At 39.2% G+C, this 20125-nt stretch overlaps 2 protein-coding genes across 4 annotated transcripts in view; one reads left to right on the top strand and one right to left on the bottom strand.

The window, feature by feature from the left end:
* Xpnpep3 (X-prolyl aminopeptidase 3) overlaps positions 1-20125 on the top strand; it is a 62676-nt gene that overhangs the window by 1430 nt on the left and 41121 nt on the right. The window contains exons 1-2 of one of the 3 annotated variants that reach the window (XM_010612334.1): positions 15842-15920; positions 17060-17207. Coding sequence is in view for 1 of the 3 variants with exons in the window: in XM_010612323.2 (XP_010610625.1) it covers positions 15804-15920 (117 nt within the window). In the remaining 2 variants the exon portion in view is untranslated. Of the gene's footprint in view, positions 1-15803; positions 15921-17059; positions 17208-20125 lie in introns of those variants that run through there. The other 2 variants (XM_010612342.1, XM_010612323.2) reach the window with 2 other exon arrangements.
* Positions 1107-3796, bottom strand: Dnajb7 (DnaJ heat shock protein family (Hsp40) member B7). The gene is given in 5 exon segments (XM_033765710.1): positions 1107-1139; positions 2958-3085; positions 3088-3191; positions 3193-3382; positions 3385-3796. Coding segments are annotated over 5 exon segments (867 nt in total).

Here is a 20125-nt window from a genome sequence, read left to right as displayed (position 1 = left end):
ATATATTTTTTAGTAGGAGGAGCATGTTATTTATCTAGTCATCTGAGAACAAGCAAAATAAAGCATTAGTGATGCGTAAATAAGTTGTATTTTTAAAAAATAAATCATTCAAGATATTAATCTGATATTTGAAAGGGAAATACTAAAGAAATTAAAGAATAAGTAGAGAATTTGGAGGGGGGGTACCAGGGATTGAACTAAGGACCTTGCGCTTGGAGGCTGGCACAACGCCCCTGAGCTAAATCCCCAGCCCAGTAGAGGATACTTTTCAAAACCTATTCTCAGTTAACTAATTTCACAAAACATTGTCCACCAGCCAGGTGTGGTGGTGCATGCCTGTAATCCCAGCACTGCTGGGAGGGTGAGGGAGGAGGATTGATTGAGTTAAAGGCTACCTTGAACTACATAGCAAGATTCCATCTCAAAAAACCAAAACCAAGCTGGGCGTGGTGGCACATGCCTGTAATCCCAGCACTCAGGAGCCTGAAGCAGGAGTATCGCTGTAAGTTCGAGACCAGCCTGGGCTACGTGAGTTCCAGGTCAGTCTCAACTACATAGTGAGACCCTGTCTCAAAAAACAAAACAAAACCAAGCCAAACAAGACATTATGCACCAAATATGCACATTAATGTAGAATTTCTAATTCATGGGAGTTATATAAGGCAAGTTATTGTGATGTATTAAATATGAATAAAGGACCAGTGGTATGGAAAAGAGGGAAGTAATAGGCATATTTTGGAACAGAAAGAAGCAGAAAGGAAATGTAGGCTTCTTAAAGATTAGGAATACTGTTAATTTGATCTGAGATTTGAAAAGCTAACTAGAAGCCCAGTGTGTGGTGCACACCTGTAATCCCAGCATTCAAGAGGCTGAGGTAGGAGGATAGCTGTGAGTTCAAGGCCAGCTTGGGCTACCTAGGGATACCCTGTCTAAAAAAGCAAAAGGAAGGAAGGAAGGGAAAAAATGCTAACTAGAAGAAAGGAGCCATTGTGGTAGAACAAGCAGAGCACAGAGCTCTGAAGCAGTGGTCTGTACTAAGCATTGCAATCATGTGGTGTAATTGGAGAAACTTTTTTGAAATACATTCCTGGGCATATTAATAGGTGTTACACCACAATGACTATGTTCAAATATTTACACTGCAAGACAGGGAGATGTATTTGGCAGTAATGTGCATAAAGAAATTGACTGTGGAGCCCCTTTTCTGTGGTGAATCTTAAACTAATAACCCTGGAACACATTTTGGAAACACTTGGGCTGTAGCATAGTACAAAGAGGTGATAGAAAATCAGTTGGGGGTGAAAACCTAGTGGTTCACTCATGGAGGGCCTTGTAGAATATGTTAAGAAATAATGAACTTCTTTTTCTAAGCAATGGGAGACTAATTGAAGAATTTTAAGTGTTGCATAAAATGATTAAATTTGAATTTTTAGTTCTGTTAAAAATGGAGAAATGGACTAGATGGTTATGTAAGTAGGACTTAAAATACCCTAAGCTTTTATGATTTTAATTCCTGAAAACAAATTTTAGATGCTAATTGTGCCCAGACTTTCCCTATAATAAATTAACTGTCCAGGGCCAGAGGTTTACCTCAGTGGTACCACACCTGCCTCGCAAGCACAAGGTCTTGAGTTCCATCCTGGCACAAAAAAAAAAAAAAATTGACTTTCCTCCCCGCATATATACCCCTTATAAAATAAATAATACGAAACAAAGGGGCAGACTTTACTATGGCAGTCATTTAAAAATAGTAGATATTATGCCAGGTGTACCTGTACAGGGTTTGCCTGTTATCCCTGCACTTGGGAAGCTGAAGCAGGAGGATTACCATGAATTTGAGGCAAGAACCTTTCTCAAAAAACCAAAACAAAAGACAGACTGGCAGATTGCTTTGACAAATCTTGGTTAATACTCACTTGAAATAAATTGTGGTAAAATACACATTACATAAAATTTACTATATTAGCCATTTTAAACATATAGTTCAGTAGTATTAAGTATATTCACATTGTTGTGAAACATCTCGAGGACATTTTTGTTTTGGAAATCTGAAGCTTCATATCTAAAAATAACTATCTCCCTCTTCCAATCTCTGGTGATCACCATTCTACTGTTTCTATGATTTTTTTTTTTGTTGTTTTTCCTGGTACTGGAGATCAAACTCAGGACCTTGAACTTTCAAGGCAGGCACCCTGCCACTGAGCTAAATCCCCAGCCCTGTCTCTTAAGAATTTGACTTTAGATACCTCATTTAGTTGAATTGTCAAATATCCTGAAGGTTCATCCATGTTTTAACATAACAGGATTTTCTTAATACTGCATATCCCCTCCACACTGCACTGGCTTTTTTTTTTTTTTTGTACTTGGGATCGAACTCAGGACCTTCTGCTTACAAGGCAGGCAGCAGAACCACTGAGCTAAATTCCTGGCCCTCTCCAGATATTTTTAATTTAAAATATTTGTATGTCTTTATGTTATATATCAAATATTTTGCTTCCATCGGGGAGTCATCTCCTGAATAATTTTATAGTCTGAATCTATCCTAGTACAATTTTCTCTCAATGCATTTCAAAAGTTTGTATAGCGATTTTAATTAGGTGAAAGGAATTAAATGGGTCATAAACTCTATTAAAAACAAATTCTATATTCAGACAGGTAAACAAGATTAAAAAATTGCAGTTTTCCAATCTTAATATTACCAGTTGTTATCACAAACTCATCTTTTTCTGACATTCCTAATCCAAACAAGTACTAATCAAATGTCCACAAACCTGCTTAAAATGTTAAAAACAGACCCTTAGAGAGCATTAAGCAAATGTTATCTATAAAACTGTTATTAACCAAGACACATGGTCATGAGCAAAATATGTCTGAAGATTCATTTTAGTGATTCCTTTTGGCTGACTTCTTCTGTGCCTCTTTGTGTTTCTCCCCCCCCCACCCCACCCCGCTTTTACAGCTTCTTTGAATCCTGCTGAGAAAATACAGGGATCCCAGGTACTAGAGACCCAGGGTGTAGCTTGCTCTTCATTGTCCATTGAAGTATGCTGAAACACATTCTTGGGGCTGTGGGAATTTGGTAAATGTTGAATGATTGTTTTCTCCAGCTGCATTCTTCTGCAAATTCCTCTTTGTCTCCCACATCATACACAAAGAGGAATTTCAACTTGAGATCATCTCCAGCTTCTTTTTTGATCACTGTCATTATTTTTGTTTGAATTAATATTACTGCCATTAACAATCTTGCCTGAAGTTGTAACATAAAAGTGGTTTCCCATCCCACTATCATCAAATGCCAAGGAAGAAAATGAAGTAAGACCCTTATGCCCTAGTAAACCATGAGACGTATATCCCATATCAGATGAAGAAAATGTCTCAAAAAATGTTCACTGGAAGAGGAATAAAAGGATCCTGTACCTCTGCTTCTGTTTCTGCTTCCACACAAGCATCTTTTTAAAAGATCTTCAAGGGAGCCTCCAAAGAAGTGAAATGAAAGTGTGTACTTTTCACCAGACATTTCTTAAATAAAGACATCATCTGGCTTACAGAATGTGGAACCATAATCACATTCGTCATCAAAATCACTTCCACCTCCGCCATTTAATCTTTTCTTGCCATATTTATCATAAATGCCTCGCTTTTTCATCATATGCCTCAGCCACTTATCTGAATTTTCTTTTGCTTTATTTTGTGGATTTTTGTCAGGGTGCCGTTTAAGTGCTACTTTATGATAAGCCTTTTTAATTTCATCAGGTGAAGCATATCTGTGTACTCCTAAAACTTTATAATAATCCATCCATGTTTTAACAGATAATTGGAAGTGGATGCACTGTTGTTTCCTGAAGGCTCAGGACCTACCTGTAATGGTAGTGGTGATAGAGGCAGTGACTGCAAGTACTATTTACACTGAGGGCAATGTCACTATAATGGGTCCCTGTTGGGAGATGTTAGGAGTCTGATTAGCAAGCAGAATTGAGGGTTTATATCAGAGTCATTCTGGGGTCGTTCTGATTTAGGAGTTGGGACTGGACCTTCCAAATGGACCGTCCTGGGACCTCTGCTATTTTTCTGGAGACCTCGAAGTGACTCGTAAGCCAGTATAAGACCTGTTGCCACAAAGCCCACAGCATTCCTCTTTGTGAAATATGACCTCCAGATTACCGAGTCTCAATTACTTGTTAGTTTTTCCATGCTTTGTGTTACAGCCTGCGTGTAGATGTCCTCCCAAAGCCTCATGCAGTCATAAGTAGGACCTTTTTTGGAGGTGGCTGGATCTAAAGGGTGTTATGCTGGAATTGATTAATGGGGTATTGCTAGGCTCAAGGGCACTAGGATTAATGGTGTGAGTGCTACCAGGCCTAAGTAGTCTGGATAAGATAAAGTGGGCAGAAGATCCCTTGTTGCTTTTGCTACCTTCTGACCTCCATGAAGCCCCTCTGCCATGTGCCACTCTGCCTTGGAGCCAGCCACCTATGGACTAAAACCTCTACAAAATGAGCTAAAAAACCTTTCCCCCTTTAACCTTGGGTGTCAGATAATTTGTATCAGCAATTAGAGAAAAGTAACTAAAACATTTTGGTTTAAAAAATTAGTGAAACTTAAAAAATTCCAGCAGTTGAGATATTTCTTTTATTAGACAGTTCAGTAGGAGATACAAATAGATAATTGAATCACAATGTAAGAAAGGCTATACTAGGGGAAGCACTGGATACTAATTAGTCTTAGACACCTAAGGCAGAGTTGGGCATCTGGAATGGCCTGTGGCTTAATGCAAGCTTTCTGCAGGCCAGTGGTGAGTCATCTGAGATGATGGTATCTTTGCTTACCTAAAGTTTACTGTGAAATGTGTAATGATTTTGGAAATTATGCGTTTGTGTATTCATTATATAATTATTGAATACCTACTTTGTGCCCAGCACCATTTTAGCCACTGGTGATAACAATACTGAACAAAAGATGCTGGTTTTCATGGTGCTTATAATAGGGTATGAGTAATAAGTGAGCAAGCCACAGACAGTAGCACACGTGTAATCCCAGCTACTGAAGAGGCTGAGGCATGAGGATTGCAAGTTGGAGGCCAGCCTGGGCAATTTAGGGAAACCCTGTCTCAAAAAATAAGTGTTGGGAGATAGAGCTCAGTGGTAGAGTACCCCTGAATTGGATTCCGAGTACAGTATGTTCTCAACTTATTAACCAGTTCTGTTCTGAGAGAATTGTCATTATCGGATTTGTTTGTAAGCCGACAGAAAGTCCTATATAGTACACCTGTGAAAACTGGCAACTTAATGTTCATAAGTTAGGGCTTACTGTGCCACCAAAAAAAGGAAAGGAGAAGGGAAAAAAAAATGTTGACTTTAGAAAGTTTCTGAGAGGTTGACATTAGAGCTGAAACTTAAGTGATGAGTCAGCTTCACAGACATTTTATTTCTGGTCTGGGGGTATTATAAATAAAGCTAGCATTCATTCTAATACAGTAGAAACTTGGAGAGATGGCAGGTTTAGTAATCTGATTTACTCTGTGTGTGTGTGTGTGTGTGTGTGTGTGTGTGTGTGTGTGTGTTGCTGGGGGAATCCAGGGACTGGGATGGATGCTGCGCAAGTGCTGTGTGCACAACTGGGGTGCCCTCCCAGCTCTGATTTACATCTTTATGAGTCAGTGGCTGTTGCGCAGAGCGGTACTGGTACGGTGGAGAGTAGAATTAAAAAGCCCAGTTAGCAGTAAATTAGACTAATATTTTCTTTTGTGATTATTTAAATAATCAATTTGCTAGACCTGAATTAAAAATATTTACATTCTATTCTTGGCTCATTTTATTGTCCTAGACGATTCCCCATCTATCTCTGCTTTTCCTGTATTTGTATCTGCTGTACTTTCCATCACATTTATAAACACCTCAGTTAAATGATACTCTGATGAAATATAAAACTGGTGGTTTTTCTAGACAGACTTTTCCAGGCTGTCTGCCAGGTCTGAATATTTTTTGCTTTGCTTATTCTGTTTTGATATACTAGTTGTCAAGAGATATTATGAAACATTTGAAACTCAATTAATTTACAATTTCTCCACTGTGTACTTACATGTGTTTATGTGTGGCATGTGCATGATTATATTTGCCTGCCATTGAAAAAAGTATTGAACATTATTTGAGCACCCTCTAAGTCACTCTATGCTATGATTTACATACAGTTTCCACTTAATCGAACCCAGCATTGTGACAAAATAACTATATATTTTGTCCTCCTAATGAAACTTAGGTTCTGAGAGAGTAAATTACTTAAGGCCACATAGCTTGTTAGAGAAAAATTGGATATTTAAGCTTGGGTCAGATTCCAAATTCTGCTGTTTCTACTCTCCTGCATTTTTTTGGACCAGAACTTAAGAGTTAAGTTCTGATATCCCACAAACACACAATGAGAACCTGTGAGAAGTAGAAAATTGAAAATTCTGCTTCTAAGTCATAATTTGAGAAAACTAATTTTAGTTGAGTGTAAAAGTATAACACAAAGAATTGCTTCTTTTTCTCATTATCCACCCCCATCCCATTCCTTACCCTTCCTGGCAGCTGTGCCGTTTTCTCTGATCCATTCACAATTAAACTTTTCAAAATTGTCTCAGAGTCTTCTCACATCCTTGGCATACTCCCTCCAGTCTGGTTTTGATCTATACTCTGCCCTTCCTTCTTTTTAAAAGTTTTCCCCCCAGTGTTGAGGATTGAACCTAGGGCCATCTCACTGAGCTACATTCTAAGCCCTTTTTTATTTTTTACTTTGAGACAGGTTCACTAACTCCCTGACTTGCCCAGGTGAGGCTTTAACTTGTGATTCTCCTGCCTCATCCTTCCAAAGTGCTGGGATTACAGGTATGCATCACCATGCAAACCCAGCTCACTTTTGTTTCTTTAACTTCCTAATACCACATTCTTCGCTTTTCTTCCTTTCTCCTTTGCTTCTCAGTCTAAAATATCACAGCATCAGGCTGGGGATTTAGCTCAGTGGTTCTGCCGCCCGTTTCTCAAGCACAAAGTCTCGAGTTCAATCCCTGGTACCAAAAACAAACAAACAAAATCACAGCATCAGATTTTACTGATCCAGTCCTGAGACTTTAGATATTTTCTCGGTATCCTGGTACCTTAATATGTATTGCCTGTCAATTTCCTCTCTAAATTTAAAGCTTCCCACTTGACCTTTCTATTGTAATATCAAGTAAGTATGTCAGGCTTTCCTGTTTCTTTGTTTCTTTCTTTTCTTTTCTTTTTTTTCTTTTTTCTTTTTTTTTGGAGACAGGGTGTCACTATATAGTTCAGGCTGGCCTTGAACTCATGGAATCCAGGCTGGACTCACTATTATAGGCATGGGTCACTACTCTCGGCCTCCCATTTCATTTAAAGGTGCAACCATGCACCCATTTGTTCAGGCCAAAATCTAGGACTTGTTCTTCATTCCTCCTTTTTCCTTACATCCAATCTCAAACTCATTTGGCTTTTTACATTCAAGATGTGTTTCCCAAATTCAGTCGAATAACATAATCCTTGCAACAGCAGCAGTAGGGGAGTATAAGAGAAAGCTTACTGTGTGATGTTTGAGCTGAATTTTTAGAAGTTGTGCAATCAAAGAACAGGCAAAGTCCATTTTAGACTAAAAGAGCTCTATTTTTGAAGGCAAATGGTGTATACGGAATGATTTAATAGAACCCTTCAAGTAGTGTGGCTACAATAAATTTTTTTTGAGAATTAGACAAGTTTAATGAACAAGGTCTAAGTCATGAAAGATTGTAAGCTAGAGTTTGTCTTTGTTTTGTGTGGATTTTTTTTAGAACCCTTCAAGTAGTGTGGCTACAATAAATTTTTTTTGAGAATTAGACAAGTTTAATGAACAAGGTCTAAGTCATGAAAGATTGTAAGCTAGAGTTTGTCTTTGTTTTGTGTTTGGATTTTTTTTTTTCTTCTTTTTATGACAGAGTCTCACTATGTAGCCCAGGCTGGTCTCAAACTCACAGCAATCCTCCTGCCTCAGCCTCCCAAGTGCTGGGATTACAGGTGTGCACCACCACGCCCGGCTTGTGTTTGGATTTTTTAGGGAAGGTTTTGCTATATAGTAAGGGCTGGTCTTGAACTCACTCCGTAGCCCATGCTGGCCTCAAATTTGAGCTTTTTTTAAAATTATATTTTAATTAATACATTTTAGATATACTTGTACCTTTATATGACATATCTTGGTTCTTATTTTTTCCCCATTCCCCTAGCCTCCCTTCCCCGCTCCACCCATCCCTATTTATGAAGACTTTGTTTCCATTTTTTCTTTTCTCTTTATTTTTTTTCTCTTCCCTTTTTACCTTTCCTCCAAACTTGAGCTTTTTCTGTCTCAAACTGCTGAGTGCCTAAGATAAAGAGTTTGAAGCTGGGGTCGGGGATTTAGCTCAGCGGTTCGGTGGCCTCCCTTGCAAGTGCAAGGACCCGAGTTCAATCCCTGGCACCAGAAAAAAAAAAAAAAGAGTTTGAAGCTTAGGGCCCGGGGATTTTCCAGTGGTTCTGCCGCCTGCCTCTCAAGCACAAGGATCCGAGTTCAATCCCCAGTAACAACAACAACAACAAAAAAAAAAATGTCTGAAACTTACTCTGAAAAAATTCTGGTAAACTTGTAAGCTTCTAGTGTTAGTGACTTGGCTGACAAAAACTTTAGCAAGCTTGAAGCAAAGGACTACAGGTAAGTATGTAGTCTACCGTATTAAGCTCCATCTGCAGCCTGAGGTAAAGAATTAGATCACTTTGGAAGTAGTGTAGCCTTACAGAATGAATTGGAGAGGCAAGACCAAAAACAGACCCAAAAGGCACAGACCATTGGGAGACTATGCCTCAGTCCAGGCAAATGAGAAAGATATAAAGCAGTGTTGAGGAGGAATTGGATATTTTAGAAGTATGACTTAACATCCATGCTTTGATACTATTTATATGACCTTGGGCAACAGATCTGTTTACTTGAAATTAAATAAATGGCTATCAAGACTATTTTTAGTCCACTGAAAATAAATTCTATGTCTCATGTTAATGTATTCATGGGCTTTGAACTTGTCAAATCTGCTCTGCTTGGGGTGGTCCAAAGATAAGGTTGGGTGTGCTAGTCCTATTTCATCTGAATACAAAAAAAGAATTGGTCCTCTTTTTACATTCACTTGTTTTACTGCTAAAATGATAGTGTAAACGATCTATCCTCATCGATGAGTAACTGTTACTTTACTTCCATTCTGGTGCCTCTCTGTATGTCACTTGCAAATTCCTGCCGCAACAAAATGACAGTGTAGACAGTAGTCCACTGGGTATGGGCTTTAAAAATTATTATTCAAGCTGGGCGTGGTGGTGCACGTCTGTAATCCCAGCACTTGGGAGGCTGAGGCAAGAGGATCGCTGTGAGTTCGAGACCAGCCTGGGCTACATAGTGAGTTCCAGGTCCGTCTCAACTACATAGTGAGACCCTGTCTCAAAAAACAAAACAAAACAAAACAAAAAACCAAAAAGAAAGTTAACCCTTTCATATCTTCTCATCATTACAGAGAAAGCACTGTAATAGTATATCTTCAAACAGAATGTACTATTTGAAGATAGGGGTATCAGATTTGTTTTTTTTTTTGTTTTGTTTTGGTACCGGGGATTGAACTCAGGCCCTCATGTTTGCAAGGCACGTGGCAGAACCACTGGGCTAAATCCCCGGCTCTCAGTAGATTTGGTTTCATATGGATAAAGTACTGTATTTTTGGAAGTATTACCAGGAAAGTGATAATCCTGGGTGCCTCAAAGAATAGAAATTTAGTTTGAGCACTAGTGTGGGAGGAAGGCTTTTGTCTCTTTTCTTTTTTTTTTTTTTCATCTTTTGAATTTTGTCTATGTGAATGTTACCAGTCCAAAAGTTAGTTTAAAAATATTTACCTCATAACTATAGAGACTAAATAAATTCATAATACTGAGTGCTTAGAATACCTTCTGTAAAATAATAACTGAATAGATGTTGGCTATCATCATGATCTTTGTTATCAAAATGATCAACTGTAATTTGAAAGCATTTGATATACTGTGCCTCTACTGTTAGTTTTAATAAGGAAAGCAAAGCTGTACCCTATGTGAGCTGTGATTAGGACAAGAATTGGCCACCGTGTGAGAGAAGCTGAGGTAGTTGTGCTAAGTCTCTAACGTTACCTCATTTCTTTATCCTACTCCATTCTGGTTGCCTGAGCAATATGTTCTTCTACATGCTTAGTCACTTTCAGTTTTACCTGTGCCCTCTCTCCCTTCAGGAAACACAAATGGCAAAGAGCAAAAAAAAAAAAAAAAAAAAAAAAAATGGCTGAACACTGCTGTGCTCTTGAGAAGCTTATTACTTTGTTTACATGAAAGAACAAAGAATCTCATGTTTGGGTGGGGCTGGAATTGATCTCAGAATCCCTTTATACTCTTTTTTTTTTTCTTGGTACCTGAAATCTAACTCAGGACCTTGCATTTGCCAGGCAGCCATGGTACCACTGAGCTAAATCCCTTGCCTTCCTTTATACTCTTAAAAATTGAGGACTCTCTTTCCTACTTATCCTTTCCCAGTTGGAGCTGACTGACCTAAGTATAGAGACGTAGACTTGTAGTGCAGTGTTTTTCAAAGTGCATGTTGTAATCTTACTATGTCACTGTGTTAGCTGCCTAACAAATTACCACAGATTGGTAGCTTAGGGCAACAGAAGTTTATTCTGTCATAGTTCTGGATTCTAGAGGTTCCAAATCAAGGTGTCAGCAGGGTGTCACCTCCTTCAAAGGCTATATAGGGAACAATGTATCCTTTGCCTCCTTCAGCTTCCAGGGGCTGGATGGGTCCCTGGCTTGTTGGCTGTGACACTTCAGTATCTCTCTGTGGTCAGGTTTCTTCCTGGTCTTCTGTGTTAGCCTCTTCTGTTTTTCAGGTCTCCCTGTGACAAGTTTTTTAATCTTATTGAGTTATTGGTACTTTTTAAGTATACAGTACAGTTACATTCATCATTGGGTTCTTATACCCTTACATGACAGAGCTTCGTTCTCATTTCTTCCCATACTTCTGCACTCCCTTCACACCCTCCAACCTCTCCTATTTACAAAGACTTTGTTTCCATTTTTTTTTTTGACATTTTTTATAAGGACATTTGTCATTAGATTTAAGGCTCATGCTTTTAACCCAGCATGACCTTCTTATCTAAAGATTTTTTTTTTCACCAGGGATCAAACTTGGGACCTTGTGCTTGCAAGGCATGCAGTGGCACCACTAAGCAAATCCCTGGTCCATCATCTAAAGATTCTTAATTCTATCTTCAAAGACTCCAAATAATGTAACAGTCACAGGTTCTGGGGATTAGGACATACACAGTTTTTTTCGGAGGGCACCATCTAAGCCATTATAACAAAATAATTTTGGTACCCTGAGACAAATCTTTTTGTTTCTTTTTTCTTTTCCTTTGGTACTAGGGATTGAACTCAGGACCTTGCATTTGCCAGGTAGGCAGACAAGCCTTTTTTGGCTGGGCATGGTGGCACATGCTCATAATCCTAGTACTTGGGAGGCTGAGGCAGGAGAATCACTGTGTTTGAGGTCAGCCTAGGCTACATAGTTGAGTTGAAGGCCAATCTGAACTACATAGCATGACTGGCTAAAAAAAAAATTGTACTTGGGGCCTTTGCACTGAGCTACACGCGCCCCCCCCCCCGGGCAGCCTTTGTTTTGTTTTGTTTTTTGAGACAGGGTCTCACTATGTAGTTGAGACTGACCTGGATCTCACTATGTAGCCCAGGCTGGTCTCGAACTCACAGCAATCCTCCTGCCTCAGCCTCCCAACTGTTGGGATTACCGGTGTGCACCACCACACTTGACTTATTTTTTAATTTTGAGACAGGATGTCACTAAGTTGCCCAGGCTGGGCCCCAACTTGTAATCTTTCTGCCTCATGAGATTATGTTGTGCGCCACCACATCTGGCAATGAAAATACATTTCTTACTGTGGATCTTGGTCCGAAAAGTTTAAAAGCCACTACCTAATATGACTGCTTTGTTTTTCACAGGTGCATTAATAGGTACCAAAGAATTCTGTAATGTGCCAAGATCTCTTCAATAGTAGAACTAAACTACAAGTTCGATCCCTGGTACCCTACCAAATAGAGCTAGAACCAGCTCTTTTCTGCTATACTATGCTGCTTTTAGCTCTTCTTAGATTGCCTGTCACAGTACATCTTTTATTTTCAACTGTGCCCCACCTCATTTTGAAAAAGCTTTATTCATTTATTTGTTTGCTTATTTGTTTATAGTATTAGGGATTGAACTCAGGGCCTTTATACTGAGCTACATCTCCAGCTCTTTTTATTTTTTATTTTGTTTTGTTTTTATTACTGGGGATCAAAACTCAGGACCTTGCACTTGCAAGGTAGGCAGTGGAACCACTGAGCTAAATCCCCAGCTCTTATTTTTGAGACAAAGTTTCTGCTGAGTCACTAAATTGCCCAGGCTGGACTTGAACTTGTGATCCTCCTACCTCAACCTCCGAGAGTGCTGAGATTACAGTTGAGTGCCATCGTGCCTGGGTTTTTGTTGTTTTTTTTCTAATGGAGTAGTATTATGAGCTCCCATGTACCTTTCACTCAACTTCAATAGTCATTAACTCCATGGCCAGTATTGTCATTAAAACACTCATCCTTTCCTCAATCTGCCCCATCCCCATATTGTTTTGAGAAAGGTCCCAGATCATGTCACTTTTATCTGTAAAGAATCCTATATATCTCTAAAAGGTAAGACTTTTCTTCTTTATTTATTTATTTTTTTTTTTTCCCGGGCCTGTGATTGAACTCAGGACCTTGCACTTGCGAGGCAGGCGGCTGCACCACTGAGCTAAATCCCTGGCCCAGATTTTTCCTCTTAAATATAAACATACCATCATCATTATACCTTAAAATAAACTTCTATCTTAACATCAAATACACAGTTCCTATCCATATTATCAGTCTCCTAAATGTAGTAATTGGTGTGGGTGGATATTTGTTTTACATTTTATTGCTTAAGTCAAGAACCATATAAAACCCACATACTGAAACTGGTTAATTATACCAAGACCTGTCATGTAAAGGAACAAGATCCCAGTGATGAAGGTAACTGTACTGCATACCTAAAAAGTACCAATAAACTCAATGAGAAAAAAAAAAACTGGTTAATTATGATTTTAAGGTTAATCTGTAGTTACCTCTTCCATCTCTTTACCACCTCAACCTCCCCTGAAGCTTGTGTGTTGAAGTTCTGAGCTGTTTCCCATAGTCTAGATTTGGTTGATGACATCCTTATGTTGTCATCTAGCAAGTTTCCCTGTTCTCCAGATTTCTATAAATTGCTGGGCATTGTGACTCACACTTGTAATCCTAGCGCTGAGGAGCTGAGGCAGGAGGATTGCTGTGTGTTCCAGGCTAGCCTGATCTACATAGTGAGACCCCATCTCAAAAAAGGGGGGTGTCCTATAAAGGTTGGCATATTTGTGACTCTGCAGTTAAATATCTATAAATTGTTTATCTCATCTTTGTTAAAATGTGCATAAACTTGGTATAGTCTCTCAAATGTATTTTGTAGATTTTCGAAGATATTCTACAAAACGCCTGTTGAATATTTTGTCCATATTCTCATTTTTCACTCTGTGTATGTGTGCACACACGTGCGTGTTTGTGTGTTTTAACTAGGGATTGAATCCTAGTTGCTGGGTTACTAGGGCCTTTACACTGAACTACATCCCCAGCCCATTTTTTATTTTGAGACAGTGTCCCACTGAGTTGCTAAGTCTCCCAGACTGAACTCAAACTTGGCAGTTCTCCTGCTTCAGCCTCACAGAATGCTGGCTTTACAGACATGTACCACCATGCCTGGCTCATTTTTCACTGTTCTTAATTGTATTTTTGTATGCCCTAGAATGCTATTTTATTTTTTGCCCATCTAAAAAACAATTTTTTCTGAAAGTCCTCCATAAATTTGAGTTATATTTAAAACTCCTCTAACTCCCAAGGAGATATGGCATTATTTCATCCTGTATCTGTCCTACCTACAGAAAGCTTTAACTCAATCTAGATTGAGCACATTCTGCCATTGTACTGATTGTCTGCTCCCAAGGAAATTGTACAGCACTGATTGCATGGTTGGGATTAAAGAAAGTCAGCTTAGCAGCTGAGTGGAAAGATAAGTTCCGAGACTGAAGTGAAATAAACTTGAGTTTGAATGTGGGCTTTCCCAGTACACTGTGTCTTTGTACAAATTACAAGGAAAATGCCTGCTTTGCATAGCAGTTAAAAGTCTTAATTCCTTAGTTTACCATACAAAGTGTCAGAGGCCTGACCCTCGCCTTCCTAACCTTTCCTCTCGCTGCAGCAGCCCTGACGTGCTGGGGGAATGGGCTGCCGCTGCTGCACTGGTGCCTCATGGTGCCTTCTCTTTCCCTCCCACCCAGCCTGCTCCGCGTGGTTCAAGCTCATGTACACACAGTGCTCCCTGTAATCTCATCAGCCATGCCTTCTGCACTGCTTCTCTCCTCCTGCTCACGTTCCTGCTCAGAACAGGCATCACTCTTCTGCATCCTCCACACATACTTTGGTGTGCTTGCCCCAGAGTGCCACGTTCCTGTCATTGTCATTGCACGCATCTGGAGGCGTTGTAATAGTCTATGCTCTTAAAAACCTTGTGTATGGGGACTGGAGTGGAACTCAGTGGTACAGTGCTTCCCTGGCCTATGTGAGGCCCTGGCTTTGATCCACAGCGCTGAAAACAAAGACACCCTGTATATGTATTCACTACTGCATTTGCCGTACAGTATTTTTTTTTCTTTTTGGGGTTTTTTTGAGACAGGGTCTCACTATGTAGTTGAGACTGCCCTGGAACTCACTATGTAGCCCAGGCTGGTCTTGAACTCACAGTGATTCTCCTGCCTCAGCCTCCCAAGTGCCAGGATTAGAAGCGTGTGCCACCACACCCAGCTGCCATATAGTATTATTGTGCTCCATTTTGTCTCACTTGCTCTAGACCAGTGATGGTGAACCTTTTAGAGCTTTCAGTAATAGCCTGCTGCCACACATGTGCTATATAGATTTGCCACCATTGCTCTAAACTGCATTCACTGAAGACTGCAGCAAATAGTCTGTCAGTCTTATGTCCAGCTCAATGTATTTCAATCATGTGCTCAATATATTTTTGTTGAATTAATACCAATAATGGTAACATTGTGTGGCAACTATGAGTAAGCATCTTTCATAGGTTATTTTATCTGGCTTTAATATTCCAAGGTTAAATGAGATAGTGTGGCTATATTTTCTCATACTTGACATATTCTTAATAAAATTGTTAATTATCTTTTCCTGAATTTTGGGGACACAGCCTCAGGTTGCCTCGAAACTCCTCTACTCCTCCTTGTTTTTGTTTGTTCCTTTCCTTCTGTTCTCATAGCTCTTTTTTTTTTTTTAATGGTATTGGGGATCAAACTCAGGTCCTTGCACTTGTAAGGCAGGCAACAGAACCACTGAGCTAAATCCCCAGCCCTGTTTTCATAGCTCTTTATTCAAAGTAGTAGACTCAAGAGCTCAGCAAAGAAGTCATCTCGTTTGTACGCTCAGCACAGGCTCTGCCGTGGAGGAAGGGCCATTATGAATATTGAGAGAGAAGAGAGAAAGAAATGGTAATTTGTATTTCCTAAGCATTCAGATGGCTGAAAATGGTAACTGTATGAAAACTATGAGGACTTTCTAGACCCATAATTCCGTTTCATCCTCTTTTTTTTCTCATTTCAGGATGCATGTCGTGTTTACAGCGAAGGTACTCCCTTCAGCCCATGCCTGAGAGGAGGGTTCCACACCGGTACTTGGGCCAGCCCAGCCCTTTCACACACCCTCATCTCCTCAGACCAGGTAACAACTGTCTTTCCTTTGAGATGCTTTGTCTGAACAATGCTACGTGTTAGAATGTTTTGCAGTGATGGAAGTGTTTTAGATCTATGCTGTCCTGTAGAGGAGCCAGGACCATATGTAACTGTTATACATTGATAATGTTGCTAGTGTGATTGAGGAACTGGTTTTTATTTTATTTTATTTTAATTAAATTTAAATTTACATAGCTACATATGGCTACTGGTATTAAATTGACACCCAGTCCAGAATAACTACTGAAAAATAAGTATTTCAGGATGTTTTTAAAGAAAAGTTCTATCTATTACTTTATAGATGATAGTTTCTAGAACTGTATTCTAACTGTTGATTATGAACCACTGTTGTTAAAAAGCAATTTATTTGTTTGTTTTTTTGGTACCGGGAATCCAACTCTGGACTTTGTGCTTGTGAGGCAGGCAGCAGCACCACTAGGGTAAATCACCAGCCCTAAAAGACATTTTAGAAAACATTGTTTTGGGCCGGGGATTTAGTTCAGTGGTTCCACTGCCTGCTTTGCAAGCACAAGGACCTGAGTTCCGTTCCCAGTACCAAAAAAATGAATAAATAAAGTTTTTTTTGAACATTTTGTTTAAGAAAAATATTTCTAGGGCCGAGGAGTTAGCTCAGTGACACTGCGCCTGCCTTGCAAGTGCAAAGTCCTGGTTCGATTGTTGGTATCAGAAGAAAAAAACATTTTTTTCTATGTAGAGTAAGCAAGATTTCCAGATCTGTCATCACTTTGAGTGGTGGCCAATATCAGTTGATAAAGGTGATTCAAAAAGTTAGTAAAAGTTTATTTCATTAATTTTTTTCTGCTATAGGATCCCAGGATTGCTGCTAAAAGATGTGGCATTACTTTTGCTCAAATTAAGACCTAAAAGTGTTTTTGTTTTGTTTTTTAAAAGATATTTAGGGGATGAACAATGGGGAATGAATAACATCCCAAAGATAAAAGGGTAAAACCTAATAATGGTTTGTACAGAAAGAAGTCAGTTTTTCAGGGAAAGCTGATTGTTCCTTCTGCCACAAGAGGGAAAAATCTGTTGTTTACTATATAGACATATTACTAACGTTGTAAATTGCCTTTAGAAATATGTTACTCTTTCACTGTCTCCACTCAGTGAGTGATACCAGTATGTGTCTCAGTGAGGGCTTCCTGTTGCTGATTCTTCATCAGACTGGAATTCCTGCTGGGAAGTCGGCTGAGACTCAGAAAATGCAGTTCACCCCTGAAACACACAAGAAATCAGAGTTTTTCAAAGCTGTAAGGTAAGCTATTAAGCAGCTGATTTAAGTATTTCTCTACCCTAAGAACCTACCAGTAGTCTCTATTAAAGAAAGAAAAAGTTGAACTGATACAAAGTTTTACCAGCTTTGAAAATTACTGATTTCTTGTGGTGAGATACTTTTATATGGTGAGCTGCATTTTCTAAGCCCTGGACCTACTAGTCATATTGTCAAGATAATGCACTCTGCATCTAGACTGCTTTGTTGATTACATTATGTACACGTAGGCTATATTTTTTAAAGAATATAGAATATAGAGAGTCGGGTGTGTTGGAGCACACCTAGGAGGTTGAGCAGGAGGATCACAAAGGCCTGTCTCAAAATAAAAATGTTTAAAGGGCTGGGATGTAGCTCAGTGTGTATGCCCTGAGTTCAACCCCCAGTACCACAAAATAATAAAAAGCAGGTAAATATACACACTTGCATGTTCATATGTGTATATGTATGGTACTGGGACAGGAGTGCTATCCCAATTTCACTGTCTTGGGTATAGGATTTCAGACATTAGGATAAGTGAGAAAACATAGAAGTAAATGAAGTCTTTTTTTGTGTGTGTGCGTGTGTTTTTTCGGTGCCAGGGGTCAAACTTGGGCCCTTGTTCTTGCAAGGCAGGCAGCAGAACCACTGAGCTAAATCCCTGGCCCAAAGTAAATGGAGTTTTAAAACAGAATATCAAGGCTGGGCATGGTGGCGCACGCCTGTGATCCCAGCACTACTTGGGAGGCTGAGGCAGGAGGATCACTGCGAGTTCGAGACCAGCCTGGGCTACATAGTGAGTTCCAGGTCAGTCTCAACTACATAGTGAGACCCTGTCTCAAAAAACAAAAAAAACAATATCAGTGTTTCAAACTTTAAAGAAGTAATCAAGTGTAATCAAGTGTACCATTAGGTATATGATTTTGCAGGAAAATTTTCCAAAATGGTCATTTGCCTTTCTCTATCTACAGATGGAAAATGTGGTAGTATCAAAATGATTGTGAGATAGAGAATGGAGAACATACATCTTAAGAAAAATTAAAAGGCCCATAATACATATCTTAAAAATTTTATACTGCTAAGTCATTTTGTTACTTTGTGGTATAAAATTAATTATTTCATCTATTACTTGGTTTACTTCAAAAGTAAAGGTTTTGCCAGGTGTGATGATGTACAACTATAATCCTAGCACTCAGGAGGTTGAGGCAGGAGGATCACCTCAGATTGGAAGCTAGCTTACGGTACATGGTGAGTTCAAGGCCAGCCTAGACTGTAAAGAGAGACCCTGTCTCAAAAAGCCAAAGGGGAAAAAAGAAGGTTTCATATTGACAATTATTTTCCAAATTCTTAATACTTTGGAAATTATCTCAATCCTTTTCCTAGTAATTATACAAATCCTACATATATTACAGAAAAAGTAAGCCAGGGATGGAGGTGCACACCTGTGTTCCCAATACTCAGGAAACTGAGTCAGCAGGATTGCTGTGAGTTTGAGACCAGCCTGGGCTACATAGAAAGGCTGTCTCAAAAAAAAAAAAAAAAAAAAAAGGCAGGGGATTTAGCTCAGTGGTTCTACCACCTACCTCACAGTGCATGGTACCCTGAGTTCAATCCCTGGTACCAAAGGAAAAAAAAAAAAAACCAAGGGCCAAGGATTTAGCTTAGTGACGCTATGCTGCTCACAAGCTCAAGGTCCTGAGTTCAATCCCTGGTACTGGAAAAAAGGGGGAAAAAATTTTTTTTTCCTCATTGAGTTTATTGGTACATTTTAGGTATACAGTACAGTTACATTCATTATTGGAATCTTGTACCTTTACATGACAGGTCTTGGTTTTTGTTTTTGTTTTTGTTTTTTTAGGAAAAAGAAAATATTAATAAGCATATTTTTTAAAAATTACTCAACTCCTCTCAGAAAAGCCAGTATTGAAATTTTAGTGTGTGTGTGTGTGTGTGTGTGTGTGTGTGTAGTCTATATCTTTATAGATTTATTTTTTGTATAGGAATATAAGGGAGTGTAAACATGGGTGTACACTCTATATAATGTTAAATCATTGAATGCTTGAATGTGAAATTATTGAGTCATCCCCTCTTGTGTAGGAGCTGTTTCCCCTGAACTTCTTCTTTTTTTTTTTTTTTCCAGCTCCCCTGAACTTCTTTAGCCATACCTTACCCTAGATTCCTGAAGCAAGAACAGTTTAGGAATCATCAACAAAATGGCGTGGCAGATAAAGGAATTCCATTCTAGCAGTGCTACTGCTTCTGTAGCTGGAACTCAAGCCACACCAGTTCCCCCAGATTCCCACAGTGATATTATTGTTTGGTTTTATTTTTGGTAACAGAGTCTCACTATTGTAATCCATCCTGGCCTTGGCATCCTCCTGCCTCAGCCTCTTAAGTGCTGGGATTACAGGTGTGCTCTACCACACCCAGCCCTTAGTGATTTTCAAAATTTGGCATTTCCTTGTAGAAATCAGTACCACAGACCATTTCTACTTTTTTTTTTTTTTTTTTTTTTTTTTTATTGAACTTGGGTCCTTGCACTTGCAAGGCAGGCCACCGAACCGCTGAGCTAAATCCCCAGCCCCTCATTTCTACTTTTTAGGACTATGCCATTTTGGTAGTACATAGAGTGATAGAAAATGTCAGTCACACTCCTTGATCATCACTCCTATTTGTCATCCATACCATCCCCAAAAAATGATGCCATGAGTGGCATTCTGAGATAGATATTATGAATTGTGATTCTCCTTTTTATAATATCTGTATATGAAGGAGACTTCTGAGGTCTCTAACATTGCCACAGAAATGTCATTATTAGAGCAGCAAGGCATTTAGCCCAGAGAAACATGGAAACTTTTTAGGGAATGAATGAGAAGAAACAGTGAGTTGTCTAATGAAGATCATTTCCAAAACACACACACACA

The sequence above is a fragment of the Fukomys damarensis genome, unplaced genomic scaffold (genome assembly GCF_012274545.1).
Source record: "Fukomys damarensis isolate Sample0158 unplaced genomic scaffold, DMR_v1.0_HiC HiC_scaffold_19, whole genome shotgun sequence".
NCBI lineage: Eukaryota > Metazoa > Chordata > Mammalia > Rodentia > Bathyergidae > Fukomys > Fukomys damarensis.
Note: the sequence above shows the minus strand (reverse complement) of the source record. Positions and strands in the feature narration are given on the sequence as shown.